Source organism: Zootoca vivipara, chromosome 9 (assembly GCF_965207765.1).
Source record: "Zootoca vivipara chromosome 9, rZooViv2.hap1.1, whole genome shotgun sequence".
In the NCBI taxonomy this organism is placed as follows: Eukaryota; Metazoa; Chordata; class Lepidosauria; order Squamata; family Lacertidae; genus Zootoca; species Zootoca vivipara.
Window position 1 is genome coordinate 38,490,056 of NC_142592.1, and position 27,058 is coordinate 38,517,113.

Here is a 27,058-nt window from a genome sequence, read left to right on the forward strand (position 1 = left end):
AAGATATTGTGGCAGCCTGACAAAATATTAAACCTGCTACTATGGAGAAACTACATGACCTTTTTTGCTTGTCACTGAAACAATTTTCATTACTTCAGGCCTGCTTCTGTTCTTGCAGTGGAACACATTTAATGATTAGTTCAAGTTTTAGGTCAATAGCATGCCAATTCATTTTCCCTTGCTGCACTTGTGTCTGCCGTAACAGAGAACTGTGTGCTGCAGACCTTCTTTTATTTGACTAAAGTCAAATACCTGTGTTTTTTTTAAATGTTCTTCTCACCTGCAGAATGATACTTGATACTGTACCATTCATGCTTTACATTACAGTAAATGCTATCCCACACATTGTATAAGCTCTTTCAGGATTAGAAATGCCTAATAACCTAGTCTCATATAGTTCTGAAAATGTTAATCACTGACTGCATACAATTTGCACCTATTGCTTGTAGCTGACCTCTCACCAAGAAGTTCAAATTTCTTAACAGTATAGTCCTATTAATGAGACACATGGCTAATTTCTGTTGCAAATGAGGGCAGTAAGCATAAGGCAACGGAGGAAGGCTATTTGCAAATATTTACAAATGTGCAAGTATGCCTCTAATTATCAAATGAACTAATTTTTTTATCCAGATGAAAAAAGAAAACCTGAGAGAAAGAATGTGCATGTACACATCAAGTTGTCCAATATATTCCAAAGTTCTACCCCAGTACAAGTAATGAAGCCAATGCAAGTTCCTACCGATTCACTGAAGAAGATAAATGCAAATGTTACTATGTCAATAACATCATGGCCAGTTGCTTTTAAACTCATATAGGACACATACCTCTCCCTCAGCTGTACATATTCAGAAGAAAGACACACTTTATAGTTACTATAATACTGCAAGAATGAGGGTGGTGGTGGTTGTGATGATGATGATGAAGGGGAGGAGGAGGAGGAGGTTACTATCCCCAGCACCTGCTGGGAAACCATATCCCTACCTCAGCAAGTTGGATAAAGGAATAGGTCCAGATCCACTGCCCAGGAGCCCTCCTTTCCTGCCAGCCAAGAGTTTTTCCACCAAAGGCACATTCCCAGTGCGAGCAGCTTCCAGCAGTTCCTGGTCCTTCCCCATGGTCAGGAATCATCAGAGAACCTTCACACGAGACCACCCCCAAAACGCTGTGTAAGTTATCCCCGCCTCCCCACCCCAAAATGGACCCTCTCTAGAAAAAAATAATTTCCCTGCTCGCCTGTCAGACTGAGCGATTTAGGGATATTCCTGAAGCCTTCACAGAACACAGCAGAAAAAGGAGCAGCAGGAGCAGTGGTTGGGAGGGGAAATCACCTCCTCCTATTTTCAGCAGATCATTTCTGGGTGGAGTGTGGAAGAAAAATAGAGCGGGGGGGGGGCGCAAAGGAAGAAAGACTCTTCCCCCACCCTCTGCCCAAATTCTAGTTTGGTGAAGCGGGGAGAGAGAGAGAGTGCTCAGCTCTCGTGCCAGGCTGAAGCGGGTGAAGAGTGAGGGAGATATTAACGACCAGGAGGGCACGAAATAAGGGGAGACGCAGTCTTGGCCACCCAGGCCCGTTGCTGAGGAGACAAGAGTTCTCCGCTTCTGAATGGCTGGCAGACTATGTGGGTCCCCCCCCTCCCCTATCTGGCTCCCGGTCGCGTGCCCTTGCTCCGGCTCCCGCTGCGTTGAGGGATTCTGCTGCCCTCCTTCAGCTGTCCAGCCCGCCCAAATAGCAGCGGCAGCGGCGGCAACTGTAATAGGAGCTCGTCTCGCGCTCCACTGCGGTGTCGCGCGCGCGCACATATACATACGCGCGCGCGGCTCGATCGATAACGGCTGCCCTAAAAGGGGGACGAGGAGCTGCGCGCGCCGTGGCTGTGGCGCGCGCTCCCCCACCCTCACGCAGGAATAGCGTTAGGGAGGGAGTGGAGAGGGAGGAGCTGGGAGGGTGAGGTGGGGTTCTTGTAAGCCCGCGGTGTAGTCCCGTCAGGGTGGGGAAGTAGAAGTAGAAAAACAACATTTCGCAGGAGGAAGCTGGGGCGCCCGCTCCCTCCCACCCCTCCTCCCCATTGCGACGGGAGTGGCGAGGCAGGCCAGGATTGCCCATTGGGAGAAGGGGAGCGGGGAGGGGAGGGGAGATATATGGGGGGCACTTAGGGTTCTCCAGAGCAGGAGGCGACCCATAGGGAGCATTCCAGCAGCAGCAATCACGCCATTCCCGTTTGCTGTCGGTGCGTCCACCGTCACCGTGCTTTTTAAAAGGGTGTCCTCACACCGCACACCTCACCCCAGCCGCTAATGAAGGCAGATTTGCCTCTCTAAACCCACTGGGTAGGGCTGTTACGAAAATGGCACCTTTGAATCCACGGTGGGAATATTATGGAATCCAGAGTTTCCCTGTTTTAAAGAATAGGGTTGCCTGGTTCCCCTATATATTTAGAGGTGCAAGTTCGCAGCAGGGCACTTCCACTACTACAGCCAAGTCCACTAACCTGGTGAGTATTAGAGGAGGAGTTATTTTAATTAAAAAAAAAATAGCTATCCTGCCCGTGGTTTCTTCTCAGTCAGTAATAATATAGTTATCTACCTCTATGTAGTATGGTGGCTTATGTACTTCAGTCTCATTTTTATTGGCTCCTCATAGGGAAGAAACTTAATATTTTTAATTAATTCTCTGAACTGAATTATAACTCTTGCTTCACACTCTGTAGAGTCATTATTCTGGAGAGTGGAACTTGCATTATGTATATCTGAGGCTATTGCAATGGGGTCAGATTTTAGTACATCTTTAAATATTTAACACAACTTTTAAAATCAAATTTATTATACTGTAACGTTCTTCTTCATTTTCTCTAATCTTTCTTTTGTTTTACTCTGTAAGGGTTTAGCCTTCCTAGTTAATAACGTCTAAAACAGTCCTAGATTTTTTAAGCTGCCTACGTATCACTACCTTAAATCAGCATGCAGTATTGGTTATTAGCATCATATTCTTCCATACCCTTTTGGAGAGGCGAGCCATTACCTTACCTATATCAACATCCATCCCTCCAAGCACTGTGATTGGAGTGTGTTGGATGAGATTCTACTCCCAATGATCAAGATCCAGTTCCTTTCCTTCCTTCCTCTCCCCCATCCTGGCACCTACTGTATATTATGTTGTTCATATTTTTTCTATCATTTTAGAAATGGGCTGCCTGACTTTTTAAAATAAAAAACAATCTCCAAAGAGCTTTGGGGGGGGGTATTTACTTTGGATCACTTTAAGCATGCCCCACTTGGGTCTGCACAGTCACCTCAGGATTCTGATGGAGCAGTTGCACAGCCCTAGTAGACAATACTGATTAAGGTAGATCTGTAGTCTGATTCAGTATAATGTAGCTTCCTGTTTCTAGCAGGATTTTTTTTTTTAAAAAAAAAGTCTGTCTCAGATTCCACCAATGGTAAGCCCCCAACAAAAAAAACCCTTTGAAAATATTCATTTATCCCCAATTAGCATTGTTTTTTATATGCGTTTTGTCCCTGCCCTGACAAACCTCAAGATAAAGCATTCTGTACAGAAATTCAGCTCAGCCTTTAATATTGTACTCTTCCCTATTTGTTGCATTTTTTCAGGTTTAGTTCAGCATTGGTGAAGGTTGCCCTCTGCTAGTTTTAAATTCTAAAAAGGAATCAGGATTACCATCTAACAGCACCTGAACAGAAAGTAGGGATGAGAAACATCGAGGAATGGCATACCATAGGGTTTCTCAAATGAAAATTATTGCTATCCCACATCAACCTGTTCTGTTTAGCATATGTCTTTTTCTCTTTTTCTTTCTTAAAAATGTTTTCCAAAGCAATAACTGATTATACCATAGTAAAACAAGGTGTTGCTGCTGAAGCAAATGACAAATGACTTATGCAAAAAGATAGCTGTAGCTGCTAAGCTTAAGTTGATATAGGCTAGCAGCAGCTCCTTTTCTTTCTTAGAGTGCATATGATGGTTATCTAGTACTTGAAGTCTCTTCTGCTATGCCTGATGTTCAGAAAGCAGGTGAATGGTAATGTACCCCCATTCTACACAAGTAGATGACATACTGGAGAGGGTATAAACTGAGCTGTGAGTGAATAGACTTCTAACATTCTACTATATGTTGTTTTGTAGCTAGATGTTTCCAATGTTCAACCTAAGTGGATGGCTGAGAAGGATGCATTGTACCAGGACCCAGAGATGGTGTAGATACCATGCTTGAGCTCTGATGATAAAAGTCCCGTGTAATTTTAAAAATGTAGAAAAAGTAAATTTTGAATGAAATTAGAACATTTTCTTTCATGAGTCATGCTATTGCATGTATGAAATGGGATAGTACTATGTGTGGGGGATGGGGACTGTGCTTCAAGCTTGTACTGAGTCTTTAAAAATGCTTAGGACATGGATGTATGAGTGGTCTCTTCTGTTTTGATCTATTTTGCTCAGAACTGGCACATCATGTTTTTATTAGAATCTGCTCAGATTATACACACACACACCCTACACAATGCCAGTATTAGTATGTGCCTCCTCAAATCTGGGTTTTCAGGAGCTGCCATTCTCATGTCAAAACCTTGAAATTATCCTTGCACAGCATGGCTGTCTTGGAAATATGGTCTACATAATATGCTGGATCAGCTCCAATTAAATTACACATTTACCAAGCAGTATTGCAGAATGAGCATATTAAGATTTCAGGGGACAATTCATAAAATATGTAAAGTGTTTTGATATTATTTTCAAGTTCTATTCACTTGCTTTTTGTAAAATGAAGGATACAGGTACGGTATAACAAAATCTATACCCCCATGACTTCCTTAACCTACATATTCCAGAAAAAGATTAATAAGTTTAAAATATGATAGCTCTTTTTCTGTTTCTCAGCCGAATGACATATTAGAAGTCACACAAGTCAAGGCAACTCTTGCCTATGACCCTTTTAAACTCTTCCACTGTAAACATGGTTCATTGCACCTTCTCCTTCCCTCTCAGAACAGCTGAACATGCAGCAGCTGGCAGTTCCTGGCATAGAAAATCATGAGAGTTATATAAGTACCTTAATCCTTCCATGTTGCTTCCTGATTGGCACTTAAAATGTAGTGACTCAGCCACTGATGTATGATCCCACGACAGTAATATGCAATTTATGAAGAGCCCCTTTAAGTTCCTCCCTTTTCATCAGCAAAAAGCTTTTCTCACGCTTCATCTCAAGAAATCTCAACACTATAATGACTGGCAAAACCTCTGATGTCAAATAGGCTTAAATGTGTTTGAAAACTAGAAGAAGAATTTAAGCAGCTCTCTTCATTTCATAGGTTACCACTACTTTTAGAGTTTTCAGTGAAAAGTATTTGGAAACATTCAACTTAGAGCCAGTGTGGTGTAGTGGTTAAGAGACTCGTAATCTGGAGAACCAGGTTCGCGTCTCCGCTCCTCCACATGCAGCTGCTGGGTAACCTTGGGCTAGTCACACTTCTCTGAAGTCTCTCAGCCCCACCCACCTCACAGGGTGTCTTTTGTGGGGGAGGAGGGGAAAGGAGATTGTTAGCCGCTTTGAGACTCCTTCGGGTAGTGATAAAGTGGGATATCAAATCCAAACTCCTCCTCTTCTTCATTTGTGGTGATAAACTTATCAGACATTACTGATAAGGGTTTAACAGAGTTTTGATCTAACTTTAGATTGAATAGAAAACAATCAGTCTTAATATAGTGCCTTGAACAATTTCTGTACATTTGGGTATAAACCAGTAGATTTTCCTGTAAAGATTTTGTGTAAAAGCTTTACAACTCACTGGGGAAACTTTGAATGACTTCTGTGTATTCTACCATTAGACCTCTAACTTTAAATCCCTGACCCCCAGTGAAGGTATGCTAAAAATGGGTTACAGGCAGTTTCTGACTAAGAAAGTTTTATCAAATAGCAAGGTTTCAGAACCTGCTTGAGGATGTGTGTTTTCCTCTGTCCATAGGTGGAATCTTGACACATATAAAAAACGCTGTGAAAATGCTTTTTTAAAAAACCTTTTGAAAAATATATTGAATTTGACATAAGTGTACCATCGCCATCTTGTCTAGTGTCTATAATGCACTTAAAACACACTTAAAATGTTTTATTTGCAGCTGTATAGCTGAGTCTTTAGGTTCATTATACCAGTTCCTGTTCCCCACCTCAGAGACTACAGTGGTACCTCTACTTACGAATTTAATGCGTTCCGAACGCACATTTGTAAGTCTAAAAAATTTGTAAGTCGAATCCCATAGGAATGCATTGGGAGAAAAAAATCGTAAGTAGAAGCAACCCTATCTAAAAATTCGTAAGTAGAAAAAATCCTATCTAAACCACATCCAAGATGGCGGACGGAGCTCCATTCGTAAGTAGAAACATTCATAAGTAGAGTTATTCGTAAGTAGAGGTACCACTGGGGAACAGTTTCCTACATGACTGTATGATTGATCTTCAACCAAAGGTTAACCAGAATACAACTTGTACATAATTTGGGCAACAGGTTCACTATTTCTCTCAATCAGTTGGAATCAGGAATTCCTTGGGGTCATTCCAAATACGCTTTTTGGTTTCCAAGTTCACAGAACAACAGCAGTGGCACCTTGTATTAAATCTGTCACTGACTTTGCTATTAACTCTTCTCAGGTAACCTTTTGTTTCTATTTTATCTCTCAAGGTTTTTTCATCCAGGAGAAGCAGTGAGTGAACAAGCTGAAAAGAAAAGTGTGACTTAAGTGCTTAAGTGACATTATGAACACTACTTCATGCATCATGTTTGTTTCTTTAAAATGCAAATCAACAATCTCCCTGACCCCTCTTATCCTTTTGCCTTAGTCATACTATGAACTTTTAAAATGTGGGTTTTCATTTTATTGATTTGGATACTAGTCAGAAGAATTGGTATTAGGGAGCTAACATGCCCCAAGAACAGTAGCGCACATCATAGTAGACCTTGCTATAGTAGAACTTGCTATAACTCAGAAATAAGTTGTTCAGATCACCTTAGAGAGCAGCCAGAACCAATCAGGAAACCACTGCACTAGCTGCCCAAGATCTCATGCTTCACTGTAATGTCTTGCTGTGAAGCTACAGAAACTTGTGGAAGCTGAAGTTTTCAGGATAGGTTTTGATCCCTCTAATCTTGTTCATGCTTTCATGGGATTGGAGTTCAGAAAAGTAAATAATTGTATTTAAAAGGCAACAACAAAGCCCTGCAGCTTGGCAAAGTGTGTCATATGCTATCCTGGAGCTGTCCATGGTCTAGCAGAGCATGCTTTGGGCCTTGCTTCCTTGCAGCCTGCTTTCTGGCTATTGCTCTTGATGCTGAATCTGTTATTAGTACCTACCAATGCCCTGTCTCTTCCTCTGCTTTTAGCTTCTTGTTGTACACCTGTCCACAAAGATAGCAACATTTTTCTGTTTGCTTGTTTTGTGTTTCCAATGAGGTGGCTCAGATAAAATCAGTTTGGGTTTCTTTGCAGGTACTATAATGAGTACTTTATATGACCATAACCTTTCCATCATTCTATGAGAGATTTAAGACTATTGCAAAATACTAGGCACAAAAGTTAAGCTGCCAGTGAACCATGCTGGGCTGTGATATGACCTTTGGGGAACTAGTAAAGCTCACCTCTAGAAAACCATATGCTTCACAAGACCCACAATTCTTACCTTACCATTTTGCACCCTCCATTTCCCTTGATCTCCCAAAGCTCAGCTGCTTTCTATTTCAGCCGTGTTGTGGAGGGAAACTGAACCTTTCCTTCCTCTCAGGCACATTGCAAGCACGATCAAGATGGCCTTTGGGAGTTCTGTTTTCATGGGTTACTGCTATTGCTGAAACGAGGGGGGAAGGGCTGAAATCTGATTTTTGTCTTTCCCTCTGTAATCCTGGCTGCAATGCTCCTGTTCCTTCTGTCATGCCTGGTAAGTTGATTTAGAAGGAAGGGGGAAGGTGTTTTGAGGATTGGATTAGCTAAATAGGAGGAGCTGGTTTTCAAAAAGTGTTACTATGTTTAGGTTTGGAGTTTTCCCCAAAGGTGCCTCTCTTCCCATCTTTGGCATGTGTACTTAACAAAGACAATACATGCATGCCATGTTCCAAAGGATATTGAAATCAGTTTTTACATTTTAAAATAAACTGAAAGACTAGTGGCTGTATTCTAACAATGGATGTATTCTGGAATAAAAGCATTAACAATTGCTTATGAAAATGGCTCTACTGATCTCACATTTCATTTGGGGTGAGGGGAGAAGCAGTGGGTTTTTGTATAGGTCAAAAGCCAAGGGCTGTTTTTATATGTGAGATTTAAATTGCATTTGAGCCTCCTGTGCTATTTATGTTAACATTCACATAATATTCACATAAAAAAGAATTTGTAATAAGGCTGACATTCTGCTCAATGTAGGTTTTACATTCTTAAAACCCTCATAAAGACTAACTATAACAGTTTACCATTGAAACTAAACTAAAAATGCATTTCAAATTTCCAAATCCAAGAGGAAGCTTCACAGAGTTCTCACTAGATGGAGCTGGTGCTCTCTTGAAATCCTTCAGCTTGCTGTAATTGAAGCAATAAATGAATGTTCGTTGGGAATCTTTTTTATAAAAAATGTCTAGTAAAGCATGTGGCTAAAACCTAATTGAAGGGGCATCAAAGTATTTCTGGAAAGCAAGGCTCCATATTTAGGAGGCAGTGAAACTCCTCAACTAAATCAAATTGTTTAACTGGAACTTAGATAATGCACTGATGATGTCAAGATAAAAATATTTTTTTGTACAAATTAAATACTGAAACATAACATGGATGGACCAAATGATCTCACTGTCTGGAGTTACAGGAACTGGATGAAATGTAATAATACAAACTGTAAGATCATCTGTTTAAAGACATTTGCTACTTAATGCAGAATCATCTACTGGGAATGACACAAGAAGAGAGCTGGAGTTCTTCAAAATTGACCAGATGACTGAGATGATGTGCACTGAGTACAAATGCAATCCCAGAGTATACTACATATGACACTTCAAGTTATAGATAAGAAATTATTAAAAATGACAAGATCTTTTTTCTTTTCTTTTTTTGGAAAAAATGTTATCTCATTTCAACCACAAGATCATCACTGCAGCTGACCTTATGAGAGGAAGTGGAAGCTGGACCAGCAAAATGGAAAGTGTATATATACACTCTCCCATTTTTGCTGTCAGGAGAAACAATTAATTACAGACACTTCTACACAAGCCAGTTCTTCACTTCCCCACACAGTTAAAACTCCAACCACAGAACTGTAGATATTAGGGCTCTGGTTTGCACTTTTAAAAACAAGGTATTTCCCAATTCCGTAAAACATTGTATAATTCAGACAAAACAAAACACCAGACAATGTTTTCAACAAAATGATTAAGAAAGGTCTATCCAAAGTGAATTTTCCTATTAGGCGTAGTCTTCATTATTTTAAAAACTTAGAACCTCCTGCAGAAATCTGTGCTTTTTATTTATATATTTGCAACAGTTTTCAGCTGAAAACTAGAATTTAATTTTTTACAAGTAGCCCATAATTTATAATGCAGTTTTACATTTTTAATGGAATTTCACAAGACCAAGAGGGCAGTTATTTGATTCCCCCCCTCCCAAGTGCATTAATATACAGTTAGATTACATTTTTACAAAAAATAACAAACCCAATCTGTTAAAAGGTTTAAGTAAGGAACGTTCCTACAAATGACCAGTGATCATCTCTGAAAAGCCCTGGTCTAATCATTAATTAGTGACAGATCAGCTGACCAAGCACCATTCCAATATACTTCACTGTACAATGGTCACAAATACTGGATAAAAAGAAACCACACATTAGCATGGTTCCAGCACAGTTGGAGTGTTTCCTCATTTTCTAGGGTCACACCTTTCCAAGAGTGTTTCAACGCATTAACACAGCTGAGAATGCAGGCATAAAGGGGGTGCTCATTCCCAGGCAAGTTTGGTTGGTGTTAGGCCCAGTCTCTGGCTGATTACATCAGTATTAATTAGCTACGTTGGACCATGTTGTGCCCACCTACAGTTAATAGTGCAAATTTAATCTCTCTTGAATAGTACTATTTTCTACCAGTAACAGAACTTTATCTTCACAAATGAAGATAGCCTAACAATGACACATGGTACATTTTATTCATGCCACCACCTATTAAACAAATTAGTAACATATCATAGAAATTGATTTTCCCTGCATCACTGCATCTTAAATTCAGGCTAAAGAGAAGTACATCCTAATTCTTTGAAGATGTTGACAGAACTGATTATTCTGCAGAAATTTTGTTCAGGGCTCAGATTCCAAAAACAGTCTAAAATGTATCCCTTTTTTTGTTCCAGTGCAAAATTATAGAGTCTTCCATCATTTATTTTCAGTATTCATTTTCATTTGATGAAGCAGGGTGTCCTTTTCCAAGTGAGCTTCAGCAAGAGCTGTCTTAGCTTTGGCTAGTTCTTGTTTAAGACATTCATTTTCTTCAATCAGCTGGAATAATAAAGTAGAAATTAAGAATTTAATAGTGTTATATAGACTCCTCTTAACAATTTCCCCCCTAAATAATGCTTTCTTAACAAAAAAAACAAGAACAAATTTTCATGAGTTTGAACCAAAGGTATTAGTTATCTAAAATTGCTTCATGTCCCTCTTTAAAAATGCTTTGTAAAGTTCATTTTGATGGGGAAATAGTTTGAAAAGGAATGGCCTAGAGCAGAAGGAAAAAATCATGTTAAAACATACAATTTTTGTCAAAAGACCTGCACAATGAAATGTTCTGTAGATCTATGGTTACCTGCTCCTTGATCGAATCAGATAAATTCCTAAAAGGTTTAAGAGACCTGCTAATTTCTGGAGATGTTTGTGTAGCTTGAGACAGACATTTCTGTTTTTTGTGCGCATCAACTTCAGCAATTTGTTCTCTTGCATCATTACTTGTCTTAGTCTTTGGAACATCACTGCTAGGTGTTCGGTTATCTGTTAAAAATAAATAATAATTAAAGTGGGTGATACCCAACAGTAACAGCTCCACTACTACCAGTCTATTTCTGGGCACAAATCAAAGCACTGGTTCTGACCTATAAAGCCCTACACAGCTTAAGTCCAAGTTATCTGAAAGACTTGCATTCCCTCATTGCATTCCAGCCCAGGTTTTGAGGTCCTTCCCCCTCCGAGGGACACTTGATAGGAACACAGGAGACAGCCTTCTCCATGGCTGCTCCCAGAATTTGAAACTCCCTCCCTGGAAAAGTTAGACTGGCTCCCTCCTTTTTTCTTCCGCTGGCTAGTGAAGAGTTTTTTCCCCAACAGGCATTTGGGAACTGGCTGCTCTTAATTAAAAGGCTGGTGCTATGCTGGTTTTTATTGTAATTATTGGTATGGCTTCAATAGATTTTATATATATAATTTTAATTCAATCAATGTTTAATTGTTATTTAATCATTGTTTTCTCTGTGTTTTAGCAGTTATTCTTATCTGTAAGCTGCCTTGAATCAGGGAAAAGGCAGAATGAATAAATAAATAGCAATATCAGTCATACCGAGTAGAAACATTGAAATCACTTGCTAGCATCCAGTGATTGCACCTCAACAGCAATTTATCTCAGTAACTTGAACTGTACAGTGTCAATATAAAAATATTAAATAGTTAATGATCTACAGCTAAAAAGTATCAAGTACTACCGGTATGAAACTAAGCTGTATAGCATGAGCTTTCATAAATAACATCCTTCAAAAAGTGCATCCTTGTACAATCACACCTTCACATAAATATATCTCAGCAGACATCTTAAACTGAGATGCCATTATAAGACTAGACATTATGGTTCTAATGGCAGGTGCGTAGCCACAATATACAATTAAAGGGATAAGCTAGACTGGTCTAGTGGTTGTTATGATATGATATTTTCTCTTCTTGGGAGAAAAGCAATGACAAACCTAGACAGCATCTTAAAAAGGAGACATCACCTTGCAGACATGGTTCAATCTATTAGTGTAAAAACTTAGTCATGATTCATCAATGATATCAATCTATATGATAAAAATGATGTTTATTTTTGTTATGAATAAATATCATCCTTGCCTCATTCCATGAATTGGGAATATCAGATGTTCTTCAACATTAAACAGTTGAACTTACAGTTTAGAATTTTAGCATTTTCCATAGTTTAAATGTTTTATTGAACTACCTGCATTCCCGCCCCCCTTATATACCCCAAATGGGAGGGGCAGATGGGGCTCATTAACCTGGGAAGGAGGCACATCCAGGAGAAGGAAAACTCTGATCTAAACCTTCGCTGCCTTACGGGATACCTTCGGGAGAATAAAAGGCTAAGGAGTAAACCCTACACAAATCCAGAGTGGAATCCCCAAGTTGACTGGATGGCCCTTGTACACCTCCTTCCAGCAACTCCAGCAACCAAGCTGGTGCCAACATATTGCTCTGCTTTCCTTTGGACCACCATCAGTGAGGCTGAGAAGGGGTCTTCTTGTTTGGGTTAGGGTTAGGGCCCAGGACCTCCAGACACACTGCCCCAGGGAGGTCACTTCAGTGTTGCTAACGCAATGGTTTGACTTCACCCCTGGAGGTGCACTCCATTGTCTCTCAAGACTGACAGATGCCAACAACATCACGAATGGTAGAGGCTTGGACTAGATGGCACAACACATGATTTTTTCCCCATGATGATATTAATCCAGGCATCCCCATACTGCGCCCTCCAGATGTTTTGGCCTACAACTCCCATGATGCTTAGCTAACAGGACCAGTGGTCGGGGAAGATGGGAGTTGTAGTCCAAAACATCTGGAGGGCCGAAGTTTGGGGATGCCTGTATTAGACTATAGTATTTATTTCTATTTTCTTATGAGTTTTATCCTACTTTCAATACAAATATTTCCAAGGTGGGTAAAAATACTAAAAAATAATAATTTGGTTTAAAAAAAGGCAGGCAGGCAGACCTCTGATGCAAAATGAACCATCATCTTTCCTCTCCACCATAAGCAGGTCAATATTCAGTGTTACAGGGGCTGGTTCAGGAGCAGTTAGACTGTCACGTGGGCTGTCATCCTAAAAAATATAAGCAATACGAGCATTTTAAAAAAAATATATCACATTAAATTCAAGCAGACTCCAAAGTTCTCTGTGATATTTGAGTCAATGGTGGAACTCCCAAAAGCATCAAGAAGAGAAACAGAGACTGCTTGCCACTGAGGAATGGCTGCTTCTGCCTGCATACCCTACTCTCCTCTTTCACAAGCAAATTTCTGACGGATGAACTCTTTATACTGCAAATAGTTCGTGAGAATATGCTTCCAAACATCCAACAAAATTTCTCTAAAACAAGGCAGAACATTGAATTTTACTTCACCCAATCTTGCAATATAGCTGAAGAAAATATACAGCACTAGTGTTAGGATAGCTTTCTATGAAGCCAAATTTTACTCAGTAGTGCTTGTTTGAAAACATCACATCATTTAACGGCTTTTAAACTATTGACTAGTATCTAACAGGAGCTGTTAATTTAAGCTTTATTTTTTTTAAAAGCAATGCTTTCCCTCAATCCCGAATTACTGATATTTACTCTGAACTGACATCAATCTCACTCCAAAAATGACATACTTTTAAGTTGATCCTTGTATTAGAAATTTTTATATTCATAGGCATCACTTCTGCAACCATTTCATCTTCCAGAAAACGTTGAATGTTCATAAGTGAAGACATTAGGAAATCAGCACTCAAGTCTTCCACATGACATTGTAGAAACCCATTTTTTTCTGATAGCAATGAATGTATTATAGCACTGGGTCCACTTTCCCATCTCAGTCTGATTTCAGGAGTTGATTTAACTGGCCGAGTCACAGTCTTAGGATCTGAACCTATTATAAAACCAGTACAGAATCAGGTAAACCACTTTTACATGACATTAAATGTCTCTTATTTATAGCCCATCCTCCAACATGATGTAAACACTGACTACTTTGAAACAACACAAAATATAATGGGGCTATGTCATCTACTAGACAGCTAACTTGCATTAGGTATTTTGATTTAAAAATCTAAAGAAGGATAGAAACTGCTTCCATACGGTAATCTTTATAGTCAAAGGGAGTGTAATCAGATAAAGGAAGTATTTATAATTTCCCTTCAAATGCCTATTTTACAAATTAATTTCACAAACTTCATAGCATTTCTTCCTTTTAATATATTTTCAGATGTACTGAATAAGCAACAAAGTACAAAATAAATCCTCCAGTATAATCTATGGGCTGTATCCAATGTTGTCCATGAATGAATGGAATAGACTTATTCTTGCTGATCGAGACTTTCTCTATCCCCTGCAGCCCCACTGCATGCCTTTGAAATCTGCTTTGCAGAGGTACAGAACACTTCAAAGCAGATTTAGGGGGCATGTGAAAGACTAAGGTATGGGAAGCTGAAGTGCATGGGTGATAGTCGCTTCTGCCCCACGTAGGATTCCACTGTATGCCAGTACCTAACTGAATACAGATAATTATTTATTGCAGTTGGAGAAGTCGGGGGGGGGATCTAGGTTCTGGCCTTTCTTTAGAGATAATTCCAGAAGAGTACACAGACACGCCTACAAATCCACTAAACAATTTTCAAGCCCCTTTAAAGTCTTTAGTTGTCCAAATCTGTAGGCTATTTCATAACATACTAAAACCAACAAAACAGAATCCTTAGACATTTTCACTAGTGTGAAAGCACCAGAAATGCCTTTTTATATTAAATTAGTTCTTACCTGCTGTTCGGTTGCAAAGGTAATGTCGAACACTGATATTGCCCAACTGATTTGGTACAACCTGGTTTACCTGAAGGCATACATCTGTGTCATTACCTCTTATGTCAATTTCACCATTAACACCAAATATTTTAAAAACCACAACTGACATCTGTCAACAAAATGAAAATACAATTAGTAACTCATCTGGGAAAGCTCATATTATGTTGACATCCCCACCCCACCCCGACAAATGTGCAGAATCAAAGAATCACATAGTCAAAGTAACAGAAGGGAAATAAAAACCATTTTCAGTTAGAGTAGGTTCTGTAACCCATTGGGAGCTTTCGACTCATAGCACTGAGTATAAAACTGCTTACATCTGCTCCAAGTTGAACATAGCTGTTATGTGTTAGTGGTACCTGATACATCTGTTAGTCATAGTTGCTTGGATGAATTTCAGTTGTTTTAATTCAGGGGTGCTGATTGAATATTTGGGCTGATCAATTATTTTTAGTTAATTTGGGAAATTTATATCCTCCCTTTCCATACAATATACTCAGGGCAGCTCCCAACATTACAGATAAAACAATGAAATAGCACCCATGTCAAAATACAGAAGAGAAAATAAAGAACCACGAGCTAGCAAAACATGTATTTTGCAGGACAAATAATATAATCAACTCAGTAGGCCTCTGAAACAAAAAGGTCTTTGCATGCCAATGGAAGGCCCAAGAAGGGAACAGGCAGCTTTCTTTAGGAAGAATGCTTTGGAGCATGGGCGTAGTACTAAGAAGGCGCTCTCTCAAACTTTTATGCTCCCAGCAAAGGCAGCTCAGATGGTGGATCACTGAAAGGGTCTCACACATATCTTAATGTACAGGTTGGTTTATATTGGAATAAGACAATCCTTCAAATAACTTGATCCATTTAGGATTTTAGGTCATAACCAGCACTTTGAACTGGCATGAACTCTAATGGGATGTCAGTGCAATTGTAATAAGGGCACCACCTGCTCTACTATCTGGCTCCAGTCAGATACCTGTATTCTCAACCAGAATGAGTTTCTAAACACTTTTCAAAGGAAATACCATTGCTATTTTATTGTGGACGGTTCTGCACATTTTGCAGGGGAACGAGTTTTAAAATAAATAATTAGAACAGAATAATTGTGACTGTAACCCACAGAAGCTCTGTTTTGGCAGCAGCTCATCAAAAAGCCCATTCACATTCATGATATCCTGCAGAAGAAGGACTTCATATATTTATTTGCTTTCAAACATATGGAGCAATTTGTTCACCTTATGCTAGTTCATAAGCCTATGATTTATGCATAATGAAAAATAAAGATATCAATTGAATTTTCCTACTCTAAGCACTGTTTTGAGGAGGATGGGGTAATTACATCCACAAGCCCCATTCCCACTTTTTAGGGAAATACTGGCCCCTCTATAGAGTAGTCAAACTAAAGAGGCTGCCACAAAAGGTTACAGTTACATAATCTTTTGTCTGATTCCATGACTGTCTGCTAATTCCAAAATTGCTAGGGAAAACATTATTCAACATATACAGTTGTACCTTGGTTTTCAAACAGCTTAGTTGTCGAATGTTTTGGCTCCTGAACGCCACAAACACAGAAGTGACTGTTCCAGTTTGTGAACTATTTTTGGAAGCAGAATGTCCGACAGGGCTTCCATGGCCTCCAATTGGCTGCAGGAGCTTCCTGCAGCCAATCAGAAACCGTGCTTTGGTTTCTGAACATTTTGGAAGTCGAACAGACTTCCAAAACGGATTCCATTCGACTACCTAGGTACAACTGTACTTTCTTTTTATGTAGTTGCTAAAGCAGAGTGAACTTTGTAGCCTTCTCCCCTATTTCACCGAGGACCATTTTTTGTCAAGGCCGTGCTACCCTGTTTCTCCTATTTTGGTACCTTTGTTTGCATACTTTCCCCACCATCCCACTATTTTCAAAACAGCAACACTTCAATTCTCATGACCAAAGATCTGCTCAAACAACCCCATCCAGTAGAAACATTATGAAAACATCCTCCTTATTGGGATATCATTACCATTTCTTCTTCACTAGCATCTTGAGCACTTTCTGAAGCTGCGCTGAGAACATCCGGAGATGATCCGCCATAGTTTTCCATCACTGTATTTTCATCAGGAATGTTTTCCAACGGTTTATTTGACAAGATAGCTTATATATTCATAAAAAGACAGATGTGTTTACATTTGCTGTACATTTTTATAAAGATACTTCATGCAGTTGTCACTAGGTTTCTATATTTTAAAAGGGGATTTACAGATACATATATTTTAAATGGGGATTTACAGGGACCCAGGTGGCACTGTGAGTTAAACCACAGAGTCTAGGGCTTGCTGATCAGAAAGTCGGTGGTTCGAATCCCTGAAACGGGGTGAGCTCCCATTGCTCGGTACCAGCTCTTGCCCACCTAGCAGTTTGAAAGCACATCAAAGTGCAAGTAGATAAATAGGGACCGCTCCGGCGGGAAGGTAAACGGCATTTCCGTGCGCTGCTCTGGTTCGCCAGAAGCAGCTTTGTCATGCTGGCCACATGACCCAGAAGCTGTCTGCGGACAAACGCTGGCTCCCTCGGCCTATAGAGCAAGATGAGCACCGCAACCCCAGAGTCGGACACGACTGGACCTGATGGTCAGGGGCCCCTTTACCTTTTACAGATACATACTGCTATGTGCGCTATCTAGCTTTTATGGATGTGGCATACTGACCAGCTCAAATTCAGTTCATCTAACCATTATCCATCTACAGCCTCCTCCAAAAATACCACACAACTTAAGCAATTCACACAGCATTTGAATAGTCTTTTATCTTAGACTGCAGGAAGCAACTCTCAAACACAGGGTGGCATCCAACTAATTTTACTCAAAGTAGAACTAAAATTAATGGACCCAACTTAGTTATGCAATGAGACAACACACAAAGTGCATCACTAAGGAACACCCAGGATTTTTTTTAAATCCAACAGGCTTTTTAACTAAATTCTGATTTTATTGTTTTAATTCATTTTTAATCTTATTGTATTGAGTCTCTTGTACACCATTTAGAAATGTCTGATTAATCAGTATACAAATTGCTGAAATCAATAAAATTGAAATAAGGTAATGTCTCTAGCAGAAAAATACTCAGAAAGCTAATTTTTGAAATCTTGCTTACATTTTAATATATACATTTCTCTTAAATGAATTTTTCATATTAAAAATATACATGGCAAAGTAAATTCGATAAAACTAATATATACTGAATATCAAGTCAAACTCTGTCCTTCATAATAAAATACCTCATTTATATATGGAAAAATTAGTCATGCAATCACCTACAGCATTTAGTCATAATTAACAATTATCTATGAGGAATACTCTAAGGATCCAGTCTGATTGGCTGGAATTAGATATGCTGGCACTAATGTCAAGTGGAAACTCATTAGCCATATGGTAAACCAACCCTCCAAATCAATGGGCTCAGCCTGTAATGTACAGTATTTTCACAACAATGGCAGTTCCACAAGAGGTTGAAAACGATACCTCTGAGATATACAAATGTAAATAATATCTTCCTTTTTTTTCTACATACAATCTAAAACTAAGTACTAAGCACTAGTGGAATCAAGGAGAAAACCTCAGAAGATTATTTGATTCACTATCACTTTAAACTCCAAAAACTGGACATTTACTTACCTTTCTCCAAAAAGCTGTGGCTATCACTTGCATCACTCTCTAAATACTGTTCCTCCAACAACATGCTATCAATAGACATGGTATCCAAAGAGGCTTGTGATGGACTTTTCTTCATGTTCTTATAAGAAACAGAGAATGCAGGGAGATTGGACTGGCAGCGTTCCTTAGGCTTTCCACTTTTTAATATAAAGATATTAGGAAATTATTACTTACGGTAAAAAACTAAAAAACAAAGAAAATAAAAATATTCCAAACCATTAAATTAAGGCAAATGTTGGTGAGAATTTTATATTTCTACAAGTCAATAATTAAATCCAGTACAGAAATTAATCCTGCTCTGACTTCTGTCAAAAACAGATTTGTTTAATTAAAAACAAACAAACAAACCTGGCAGTTGAGCAGCAAGAAAGGAAATATGTTCCAAGATGGCACAGGGCAATGGCACAACACCTACTTTGCAGGTTGGCGGCAGGGCAGGGAGGCAACGACTCCTGCCTGAACCTCTGGAGAACCATTGCTAGTCAGTGAAGATGCTACTGAACTAAATGGTCTAAAGGTCTGAGACTCAGTATAAGGCAGCTCCCTACAGTGGTACCTCTACTTACGAATAACTCTACTTATGAATGTTTCTACTTACGAATGGAGCTCCGTCCGCCATCTTTAGATAGGATTTTTTCTACTTACGAATTTTTAGATAGGGTTGCTTCAACTTATGAATTTTTTCTCCCAATGCAGTCCTATGGGATTCTACTTACAAATTTTTTCGACTTACGAATGTGCATTCAGAACGCATTAAATTCGTAAGTAGAGGTACCACTGTATGTTCCTAAGTTTCCTAGAGCAACTGTTCTGGGAAGGCTGCACAATGTGCATGCCCACCAGCATCCACAAAATGTTTTGCTGCCACAGCCATAAGGACATATATTTGTTAGGTGTATAGGCCTTCTAAACCTTATCTAAATATGCTTATGTCTAACCCTTTCTCAAATACCAGGGACCCCTTTCATATTCCATCCTGCCTTTCCATGTCCCTCATGGTTTGTGTTTTCTCCTCCCATACTATGCATTACCTGGTTCTCTGTGTTATTCATTGAAGCCCTGCCTCCCATTTATTTCTCCTGGCAGCAGCTGACACTTGCACAGTACAGAAGTATAAGCTATCACAGAAGAAGCTACCATAGAAATCCCATTGCCAACTTCCTAATGATGGTAACATGTTAGAGTAGCCTTAAGTCTCAATATATGGTTATCCGCATGGGCCCCCCACTTTACTGAATCTAAACAAAGTTATTTTTTTAGAAATTTTCTATACCTTAATGAAGACTGAAATGCAAGTGTTTTGGTTGTAGCCAACTTTTCTTTGTCACTTTCAAGCTCTTCAGACTGCCAAGCAGCATCAGATTCAAAGTCTCTGACTTTAAGAGGTGAACCTCCTGCTCCACTTTCCTTATTTGAAAACACACTTTTGTCATCCTCCTTCTCCATCAACATCTCAAGAGAATCTTCTCTGCAATTCAAAACATTAACCAAATCCCTGGGATATGTATTACTCTTGTCACTAAGCGACTCACAAATCTCTTCTGAATCACTTCGACTGAAAAGCCCACTATTTTCTTCATTTATTTTCCCCCAGAGTTTTTCTGAGGCATCGTCAGAAATTGTACTTCCCCTTCGCGAATCACTATCTGATTTCAAAAGAGGGTCTGTCAGAATGGCTTTGCTAAAATCAGCATTCACAGACCTACTGTCAGTTACAGCATTCATATCTGAACTGCTTATCTGTGCAGCATTAGTAGGAACTAGCTTGCTCTCCGATGCATATGCTTCTCCATTCTCCAGGGGTGAAAGGTCTGATGCCACTGGACTTCCTCCTTTTAAAACAGGAGACCTGCAGGTGCTTCCTTGCATCAGTGGATGAAGCAACAGAGCTATGTCTGCACTTTTCAGTAAGATCCCAATGCAGACATCTGCCTGTTTTGCAGGTTTGCCTGTCACAGTCTCTACATCTTTTCTTAAGTTATCCAGGAGCAACACAAGAGATTCTTGGAGGTAGAGTAAGAAAAGATACTGGTAATGATTGATTTGCATGCTGACATGTTTTTGGATGTGAACAAGAACATGAATATCAGCGTCAGATATAAAATGTGTAGATTGGGATCTCATAGTGCACAGGTTTTCAATACCATTGGCCAAGGCTGCAGTCTCAGTGCTGTAATACTCTTTCAGAAGCTTTTTGCGCTGCAGTCGGTTTGCAAGGTCACAAGAGTCAGGTTTTGAGGTGTGGGGCTTCTGATTAGAGGGCTCTTTATGCAATTGCTCAAATCTTGTGGGCTGACAAACCCAGAGTGTAAGTGGAAATGACTCCACAAAGCTCACTGGCCGTCCTTTTCCACTCTTCATTCCTTCATAGTCCATCCAAAACTGGGAAAAATGAATTGCCCAGACATCAGAAGCAGCAGATGTTTTAAGTGCAGATTTATTCAGCTGGGGAGTGATAAAACCTTTATAGACATCATGCATCTTAGTATCTTGTTCATGGGCATGTCGCTGGAAAATTGGATGCAGAAGATTAAAACAGTCAGGGGATTTTGGAAAGCCTGTGAATTTTCTACTGAAAAATTCACAGTCTTTGAAGTTTTGGAACACTGCTTCCAAATCGGAGTGCCTACAGTTTGGTGAGTGCCTTGTGTTTGTACAAATCATTTCAGAACTCTGAATAGAAATTGCATGTGGATCATCCTTATGGTTTTGTTTCCTTTCAGAAGGTATGATGAACTGCAACAAAAAGCATAAATATTAATTTTAAAATAAGAAGTGATTCAAGTGCAGAAATTTTTGAAAAAGTGTTTTTCAAACTACAGGAATATATGCCAGAAAGAAATGTGATCTACCGCAGGGAGTGCCTACATTACTAATCAAAGTACATAGAACTTCTGAGCAAGCATAGCTTCCCAAAGTTCAGGCTGCAATTCCACTGTAACTGCTGAGAAATTGGAGTGAGGTTCAGTGTCTGACTGCTACATTCTTGGCTACTTCACACTGGAGCTGAAGTGACACTGGGGTGACTACATAAGTTAAAGGTAGGGTGAAGGAATACAGTACAACTTAAGTGCATTTAACTTGTGCTTTACGAATGTGGCAAAAAAATTTAAAAAAATTAAAAAGAGGCAGAAAGGGGCAGGATTCCATTAAAAAGGACATGGAGAATCCCACCCACCATAGAACCCATGGGGTTTTGACCAAACACAATTTTGGCTTTATGCACAACCCCTGAAACATAACCCCCACATAAATTGTGGGGTTGCTGTATGTGGGTAGCACAGAGGCTGATGTCCTTAATGGTATAATTCCACAAAGTATAACAAGCTATCTTAATAAAGACTAAATAAGAGGATAAATATGCATAGCAAATAAAAATACAAAAGGGTGTTTTCTGACACCTTAAAAATGAACAGATTATTGTGGTTAAGGCTTTTGTGGAATAGAATCTTCTTTATCAGATGCTAAGTGGTTTTGCCTATAGTTGGCAAAATGAATTTCAATGAATTATATATTTCATTATGGGCTGTTTTACACTTGTGCATGTGCTAAATTAGTACATTGTAAGGTCCTAAAATACTTTTCAGATCTAAATTGTCTACTCCACAGTGTTTATTCCTCTTTGTTTACTAGACTATGCCAACAACAGTTCATGGCCTATTCTCATGTAATGCTAAACCAGTTTATAAATCATGGTTTCATCTGGAGCTGACTTCACCTACTTATCCTTGTTTATTAACCACAAACTATGCTCATAAGTCATGCTTTGTTGCTGATTTATAAACATTGCTTTATTTGTATTACATTAGAACCCAGCCCTCGTGTGATACAGGACATCACTCCCAATATATCCTCATCTGATCTTCTTATAGGCTTTATTTCTAGGAAAAAAGAATTCCATATTCCACTGCTTCAGTCAATCCTACCTTGTTTCTAATATGTCCATTATATTTTCTCTTTTAGCACCAAATATTGCAACTCCCTGATCTTTGGGTTGAAAGCATTATCATCTAACATAAAGGATACTTATTGAGGTTTTGTATGTTTTCCCATGATTCTAAAATATTTTTTGCAGATAGAAAATGTTAATTAAGTTTAAAGCTGTTGTATTACCCCATACTCTCCCTTATATGATCACAGAGTTAGGAAAGTTGTGTGGTATCTAATGTTCCACTGGGAAGTGCTTCTGAAAACCTGATCCAATTAATTTTTTCAGTTAAATGAGCTAGAAATTAACTTTTAAAGTAAGTGAAGCCCCAGTCTCCAACAACAACTTACCCCTTTTATATCATGTGTGGTTTGCATTTCACAAGTTGCCCTGCATTGGACAATACATATTTTCTCTCTAAAGTGGCCGCTCCCATGCATCATCCATGACAGGAATTCAACACTGAGCAATGTTGTGCTGTATATTTGACAACATTACCTTTATCATTAACCCATCAACTCGAATGTCAACATGTTCTTCCGGCTTTGAATTGTCATTTAACTTGTATATGGCCATGAATTGGCTGAGACTTTGTTTCAAGTCCAACACAAACTGGTTAAGCCAAAGAACACTCCTCTCATCCATTGTGAATTGCAGGGCGTTTAGCTGAATGTAAAGGTTTGGACTTGGAACTAAAGGAATAAAAACAAAAATATTATCTTAAAAATGGTTTAGAAGTAGTATCATTCTCTCTAACAACTGGCTGAGAGCATTAACAAAATCTAAATCCAATATTATGGGCATAGGAAAAACCAATCTTGGAAGCCAATGTTCTGGCTGTATACAGAGTACTATTTCTGAAACAACTGCATTCTGAACTCTGCATTCAGTGGCTACTGAGTATGCCAAGTTCTTAATGGATTATTTTGAGATTTTTTTATATACACTTATTTTTTTTCTACTTCCACAACTGGGGCTCTCCTGAACATGCTTTCTCCCTCTTGTCCCCAGTTGCCTCATTTGGCCACATAGTGGCCTCCAGATGTTTGAACTACAACTCCTATCAGCCCTAGCCATCATGGGCAATGGTCAGGGATGATGGGAAATGTAGTCTAATTTTTTTTTGGATAGCACCATGTTGGCAATCCCATATATATGGGGGGGGGGGAATGATGAAGGGACACAGCCTTATCACAGGAAAAGTAAGGTAATTCTAAGTTACAGCACTTCTCCTAGTCCCATCTAAGTCCCATGGAAGAGTAAGAGTGAATAAACTCAATCACACACCAATAGAATGTTCTTTAATTGAGCTATCAAAATCTTGACCTTTTTTATTCTCCTGTCCAGTATATAAACTGACTGAACTAACTGTGAATCACTAGGTTTCCAACAGCTTCCTTTGTAACTGTACCAACTTTACTGAAAGTTATCAGGCTACCATCAGTAACCTGATAACCCTTGCATATAAAGTAACAGGCTTCACCTCTCACTTGTTAACCTCCTATAATCACAACTGTAGCCTCTTCAGGTATTAAAGTAAATACGTGAAGAGAGGCAGTAAGGATGAAAGCACTAGCCTCACCCCTGTTGCCACTGTTATCACCTGAACGCCTGAAGAAAATTTAGGCTGAATTCAGCAACCCATTCTTGTTCTATTTACATACAACTTTTGAATAACATTTTACTCACAGATTCTACACACTGCAAAGCTGGCTTTGGATACAGAACATGTTGAAATTAATATGCATGGGCAGTAATCCTTGTGCAGTATCACCTCCAATTGTCATAATCTGCACACAGCACACATTTGTACATGATGGATGAATAATCTTTGGCTCTCCAGATGTTGGTCTACAACTCTCTTTTCATCCCTGACCACTCTAGGGCTGATAGGATTTGAGAGTCCAACATCTGGAGGGCTACACATTTCCTATCCTTACGCATAGCTTTGACTGGTATGGAAAAACAGAGGGGCTTTAAGGACCACACCAAGTTAAAAGCACGCTGAGCATTGGGCTAACCCCCCCCCCCATTTTTCACAATGAAGCCCATTTGGATGTAGAGGAGAGTAACAGTTTGCAAAATAGTCTAACTGTCCTTGGCCAATGCTCTATTATAAAAAAATTGTAACACTTTACAAGAAGGAAAAAGAAATTAAAAACATCTTACTAGGGAAATCTTTTCCATCCGGATAGTAGTACTCAGTGAATTCAATATGAATGGCTGGCATTTCTGATGGAAGGTACAAAGACTTTTTATTGCATGAAATAAGCGTTTTAGGAGAACTACGACACTGGTCAGCTGTAGAAACCTGAAATTAGGAAGTTCAGCTTTTAGCAATAGAATATTTTAGATTTTGTGAAGTACCAAACATGAACAACTGCTTCTGTATTTATCATAGTGCTGGTATTCAAAAATTTGAAAGTATTTTCACTGCTTTGGGAGCAGGGTTGTAAATTGTTTTGTTACCTATCCTACTTTTCCACATATCTGGATTTATACCAAGAACAGTTCAGACGTTATCAGCCTTAAAATGCTCAAAATTCTGAGTGCTGATTTCTTACAGCTGCCCTACTATAGCCTGTTTTGTCTCAATTTTGCCAATAGGCTTTTTTTGGGGGGGGGAGGGATCAGTGATAGTTTTGATAATTCACTGATGTACCATAGTGATCAAACAAATGCCTAAATGACCCAGTGTTATAATGCTGGACTAAGGTCTGGAAGACCTGGGTTCAGATTCCCATTTATCAATATATGTACATTTTTAAAAAGGGTATTTATGTCACATAAGGGAGAATAGAGTAAACTTAGAAAAGAACTGGCATTTTCTATGTAAATATTTTCTAAAATAGAAGAGGAACAACTTAACATCTAGGAGCAAGGGTTCCGTTAACAAACTTGTACCATACCCAGCCAATTTCACAAACAAAAATCAGTGTGAAATCCAGCTATGTTTCCCAGCTACATTTCTACAGGACCCAAATAATTTACAAGACCCTGTGATTGTGAGGATGAACCAGAGTTAGGAGAAGATATTAAAACATGTAATTAACACAACTGGAAGCCCAGATTTGTAAGAGATAAAAAACATTTTTAATGCCCACTTGGCAAAGCCTGTGTCAGCTTTCATTAAAGTCAGCTTTTGTATTAAGAAAACTTCAACATAGTTGCAGATATCAACAAACAAAAGAACTGATATCAGCAATTAGTACTGAAAAATACCTGATAAATATTAATATCTGCAAGTCTAACTACCACAGGGCTGGACATCAGTTTATCCTTTGGTTGCTGTGATGACACAGGGGGAGGCTTAGATATTCCTTTAGGTATCTGTTCCTTGCCTGTAGGAAACAGAATGCATAAAACCATAGAATCATAGAATCATAGATTTGGAAGAGACCACAAGGATGTCCAACCCCCTGCCAAGCAGGAAACACCATCAAAGCATTCTTGACATATGCCTGTCAAGCCTCTGCTTAAAGACCTCCAAAGAAGGAGACTCCACCACATTCCTTGGTAGCAAATTCCACTGCTGAACAGCTCTTACTGTCAGGAAGTTCTTCCTAATGTTTAGGTGGAATCTTCTTTCTTGTAGTTTGAATCCATTGCTCCGTGTCCGCTTCTCTGGAGCAGCAGAAAACAACCTTTCTCCCTCCTCTATATGACATCCTTTTATATATTTGAACATGGCTATCATATCACCCCTTAACCTTCTCTTCTCCAGGCTAAACATACCCAGCTCCCTAAGCCGTTCCTCATAAGACATCATTTCCAGGCCTTTGACCATTTTGGTTGCCCTCTTCTGGACACGTTCCAGCTTGTCAGTATCCTTCTTGAACTGTGGTGCCCAGAACTGGACACAGTACTCCAGGTGAGGTCTGACCAGAGCAGAATACAGTGGTACTATTACTTCCCTTGATCTAGATGATATACACGAAAGCTCATACCAATGACAAACTTAGTTGGTCTCTAAGGTGCTACTGGAAGGATTTTTTTTTTTGTAACTGTTGAGAATGTTAAGATCCTAATGACTAATATCAATAATATAAGCACTCATATAATAATTGCTCAACTAACTATACAGGTACTTTAAATGTTACACTTGTGTGTGTAACACAGCACAATGTGTATCACACAACAACTTTGTTGTATTTGCAGTGTTCACTTAAAAACATACAAATGTGACTTCGTGTAATAAGATGAGACTGCACTGTCATACTGTCAAATCGCAGAAGCAAATGTTCATATAGAGTCGCAAATGCTCAGTTCACAGCACAAGTTTGTAAGCTGGTTATTTAGAATTGTGTGTGCACTTGATCTAGATGCTATACTCCTATTGATGCAGCCCAGAATTGCATTGGCTTTTAACCAAGTTTTGCATTAACTCTGTGTCTTTGTACTAAAACACTACTTATAAAATCTCATTGCTGCATTATTTGTTGCCTTTGGTTGTAATTTTTTGCTTTGTAAACTGCCTAGAAAACCTTTCTTGAGTAGTCAAAATATAACCTAATAGTGGAAGATAAATGAAAGAGAAGCATGTTAAGTAAAAATCAACAGTATCAAAATTAAAACCCATTCATTTGCTAAATATAAATG

The 27,058-nt window shown here is 39.1% G+C and overlaps 2 protein-coding genes and 1 long non-coding RNA gene across 7 annotated transcripts in view; 1 reads left to right on the forward strand and 2 right to left on the reverse strand.

Annotated features, from left to right (window-relative positions):
• ANKS1B (ankyrin repeat and sterile alpha motif domain containing 1B) overlaps positions 1-1,783 on the reverse strand; it is a 327,182-nt gene extending 325,399 nt beyond the window's left edge. For all 5 annotated transcript variants that reach the window (XM_088651954.1, XM_088651950.1, XM_088651949.1 and 2 more), the window contains exon 1: positions 982-1,783. In XM_088651954.1, coding sequence (XP_088508080.1) covers positions 982-1,115 — 134 coding nt within the window. In that variant the 5' untranslated portion in view covers positions 1,116-1,783. The remainder of the gene's footprint in view (positions 1-981) is intronic.
• Positions 1,784-1,808: 25 nt separating this feature from the next.
• Positions 1,809-8,224, forward strand: LOC148684604 (uncharacterized). Its single transcript, XR_015945851.1, has 2 exons — positions 1,809-2,492; positions 6,688-8,224. It is a non-coding gene; the product is annotated as an uncharacterized LOC148684604 (long non-coding RNA).
• Positions 8,225-9,349: 1,125 nt separating this feature from the next.
• The window catches only part of BLTP3B (bridge-like lipid transfer protein family member 3B), a 38,172-nt gene continuing 20,463 nt past the window's right edge, over positions 9,350-27,058 (reverse strand). Inside the window, exons 11-21 of the mRNA XM_035127511.3 lie at positions 25,682-25,800; positions 24,629-24,770; positions 22,958-23,151; positions 19,805-21,267; positions 18,493-18,668; positions 16,843-16,973; positions 14,792-14,942; positions 13,651-13,907; positions 12,990-13,098; positions 10,828-11,009; positions 9,350-10,523 (exon numbers count right to left, since the gene is read on the reverse strand). Of these exons, the coding sequence (XP_034983402.2) occupies positions 10,401-10,523; positions 10,828-11,009; positions 12,990-13,098; positions 13,651-13,907; positions 14,792-14,942; positions 16,843-16,973; positions 18,493-18,668; positions 19,805-21,267; positions 22,958-23,151; positions 24,629-24,770; positions 25,682-25,800 (3,047 nt within the window). The 3' untranslated portion in view covers positions 9,350-10,400. The remainder of the gene's footprint in view (positions 10,524-10,827; positions 11,010-12,989; positions 13,099-13,650; positions 13,908-14,791; positions 14,943-16,842; positions 16,974-18,492; positions 18,669-19,804; positions 21,268-22,957; positions 23,152-24,628; positions 24,771-25,681; positions 25,801-27,058) is intronic.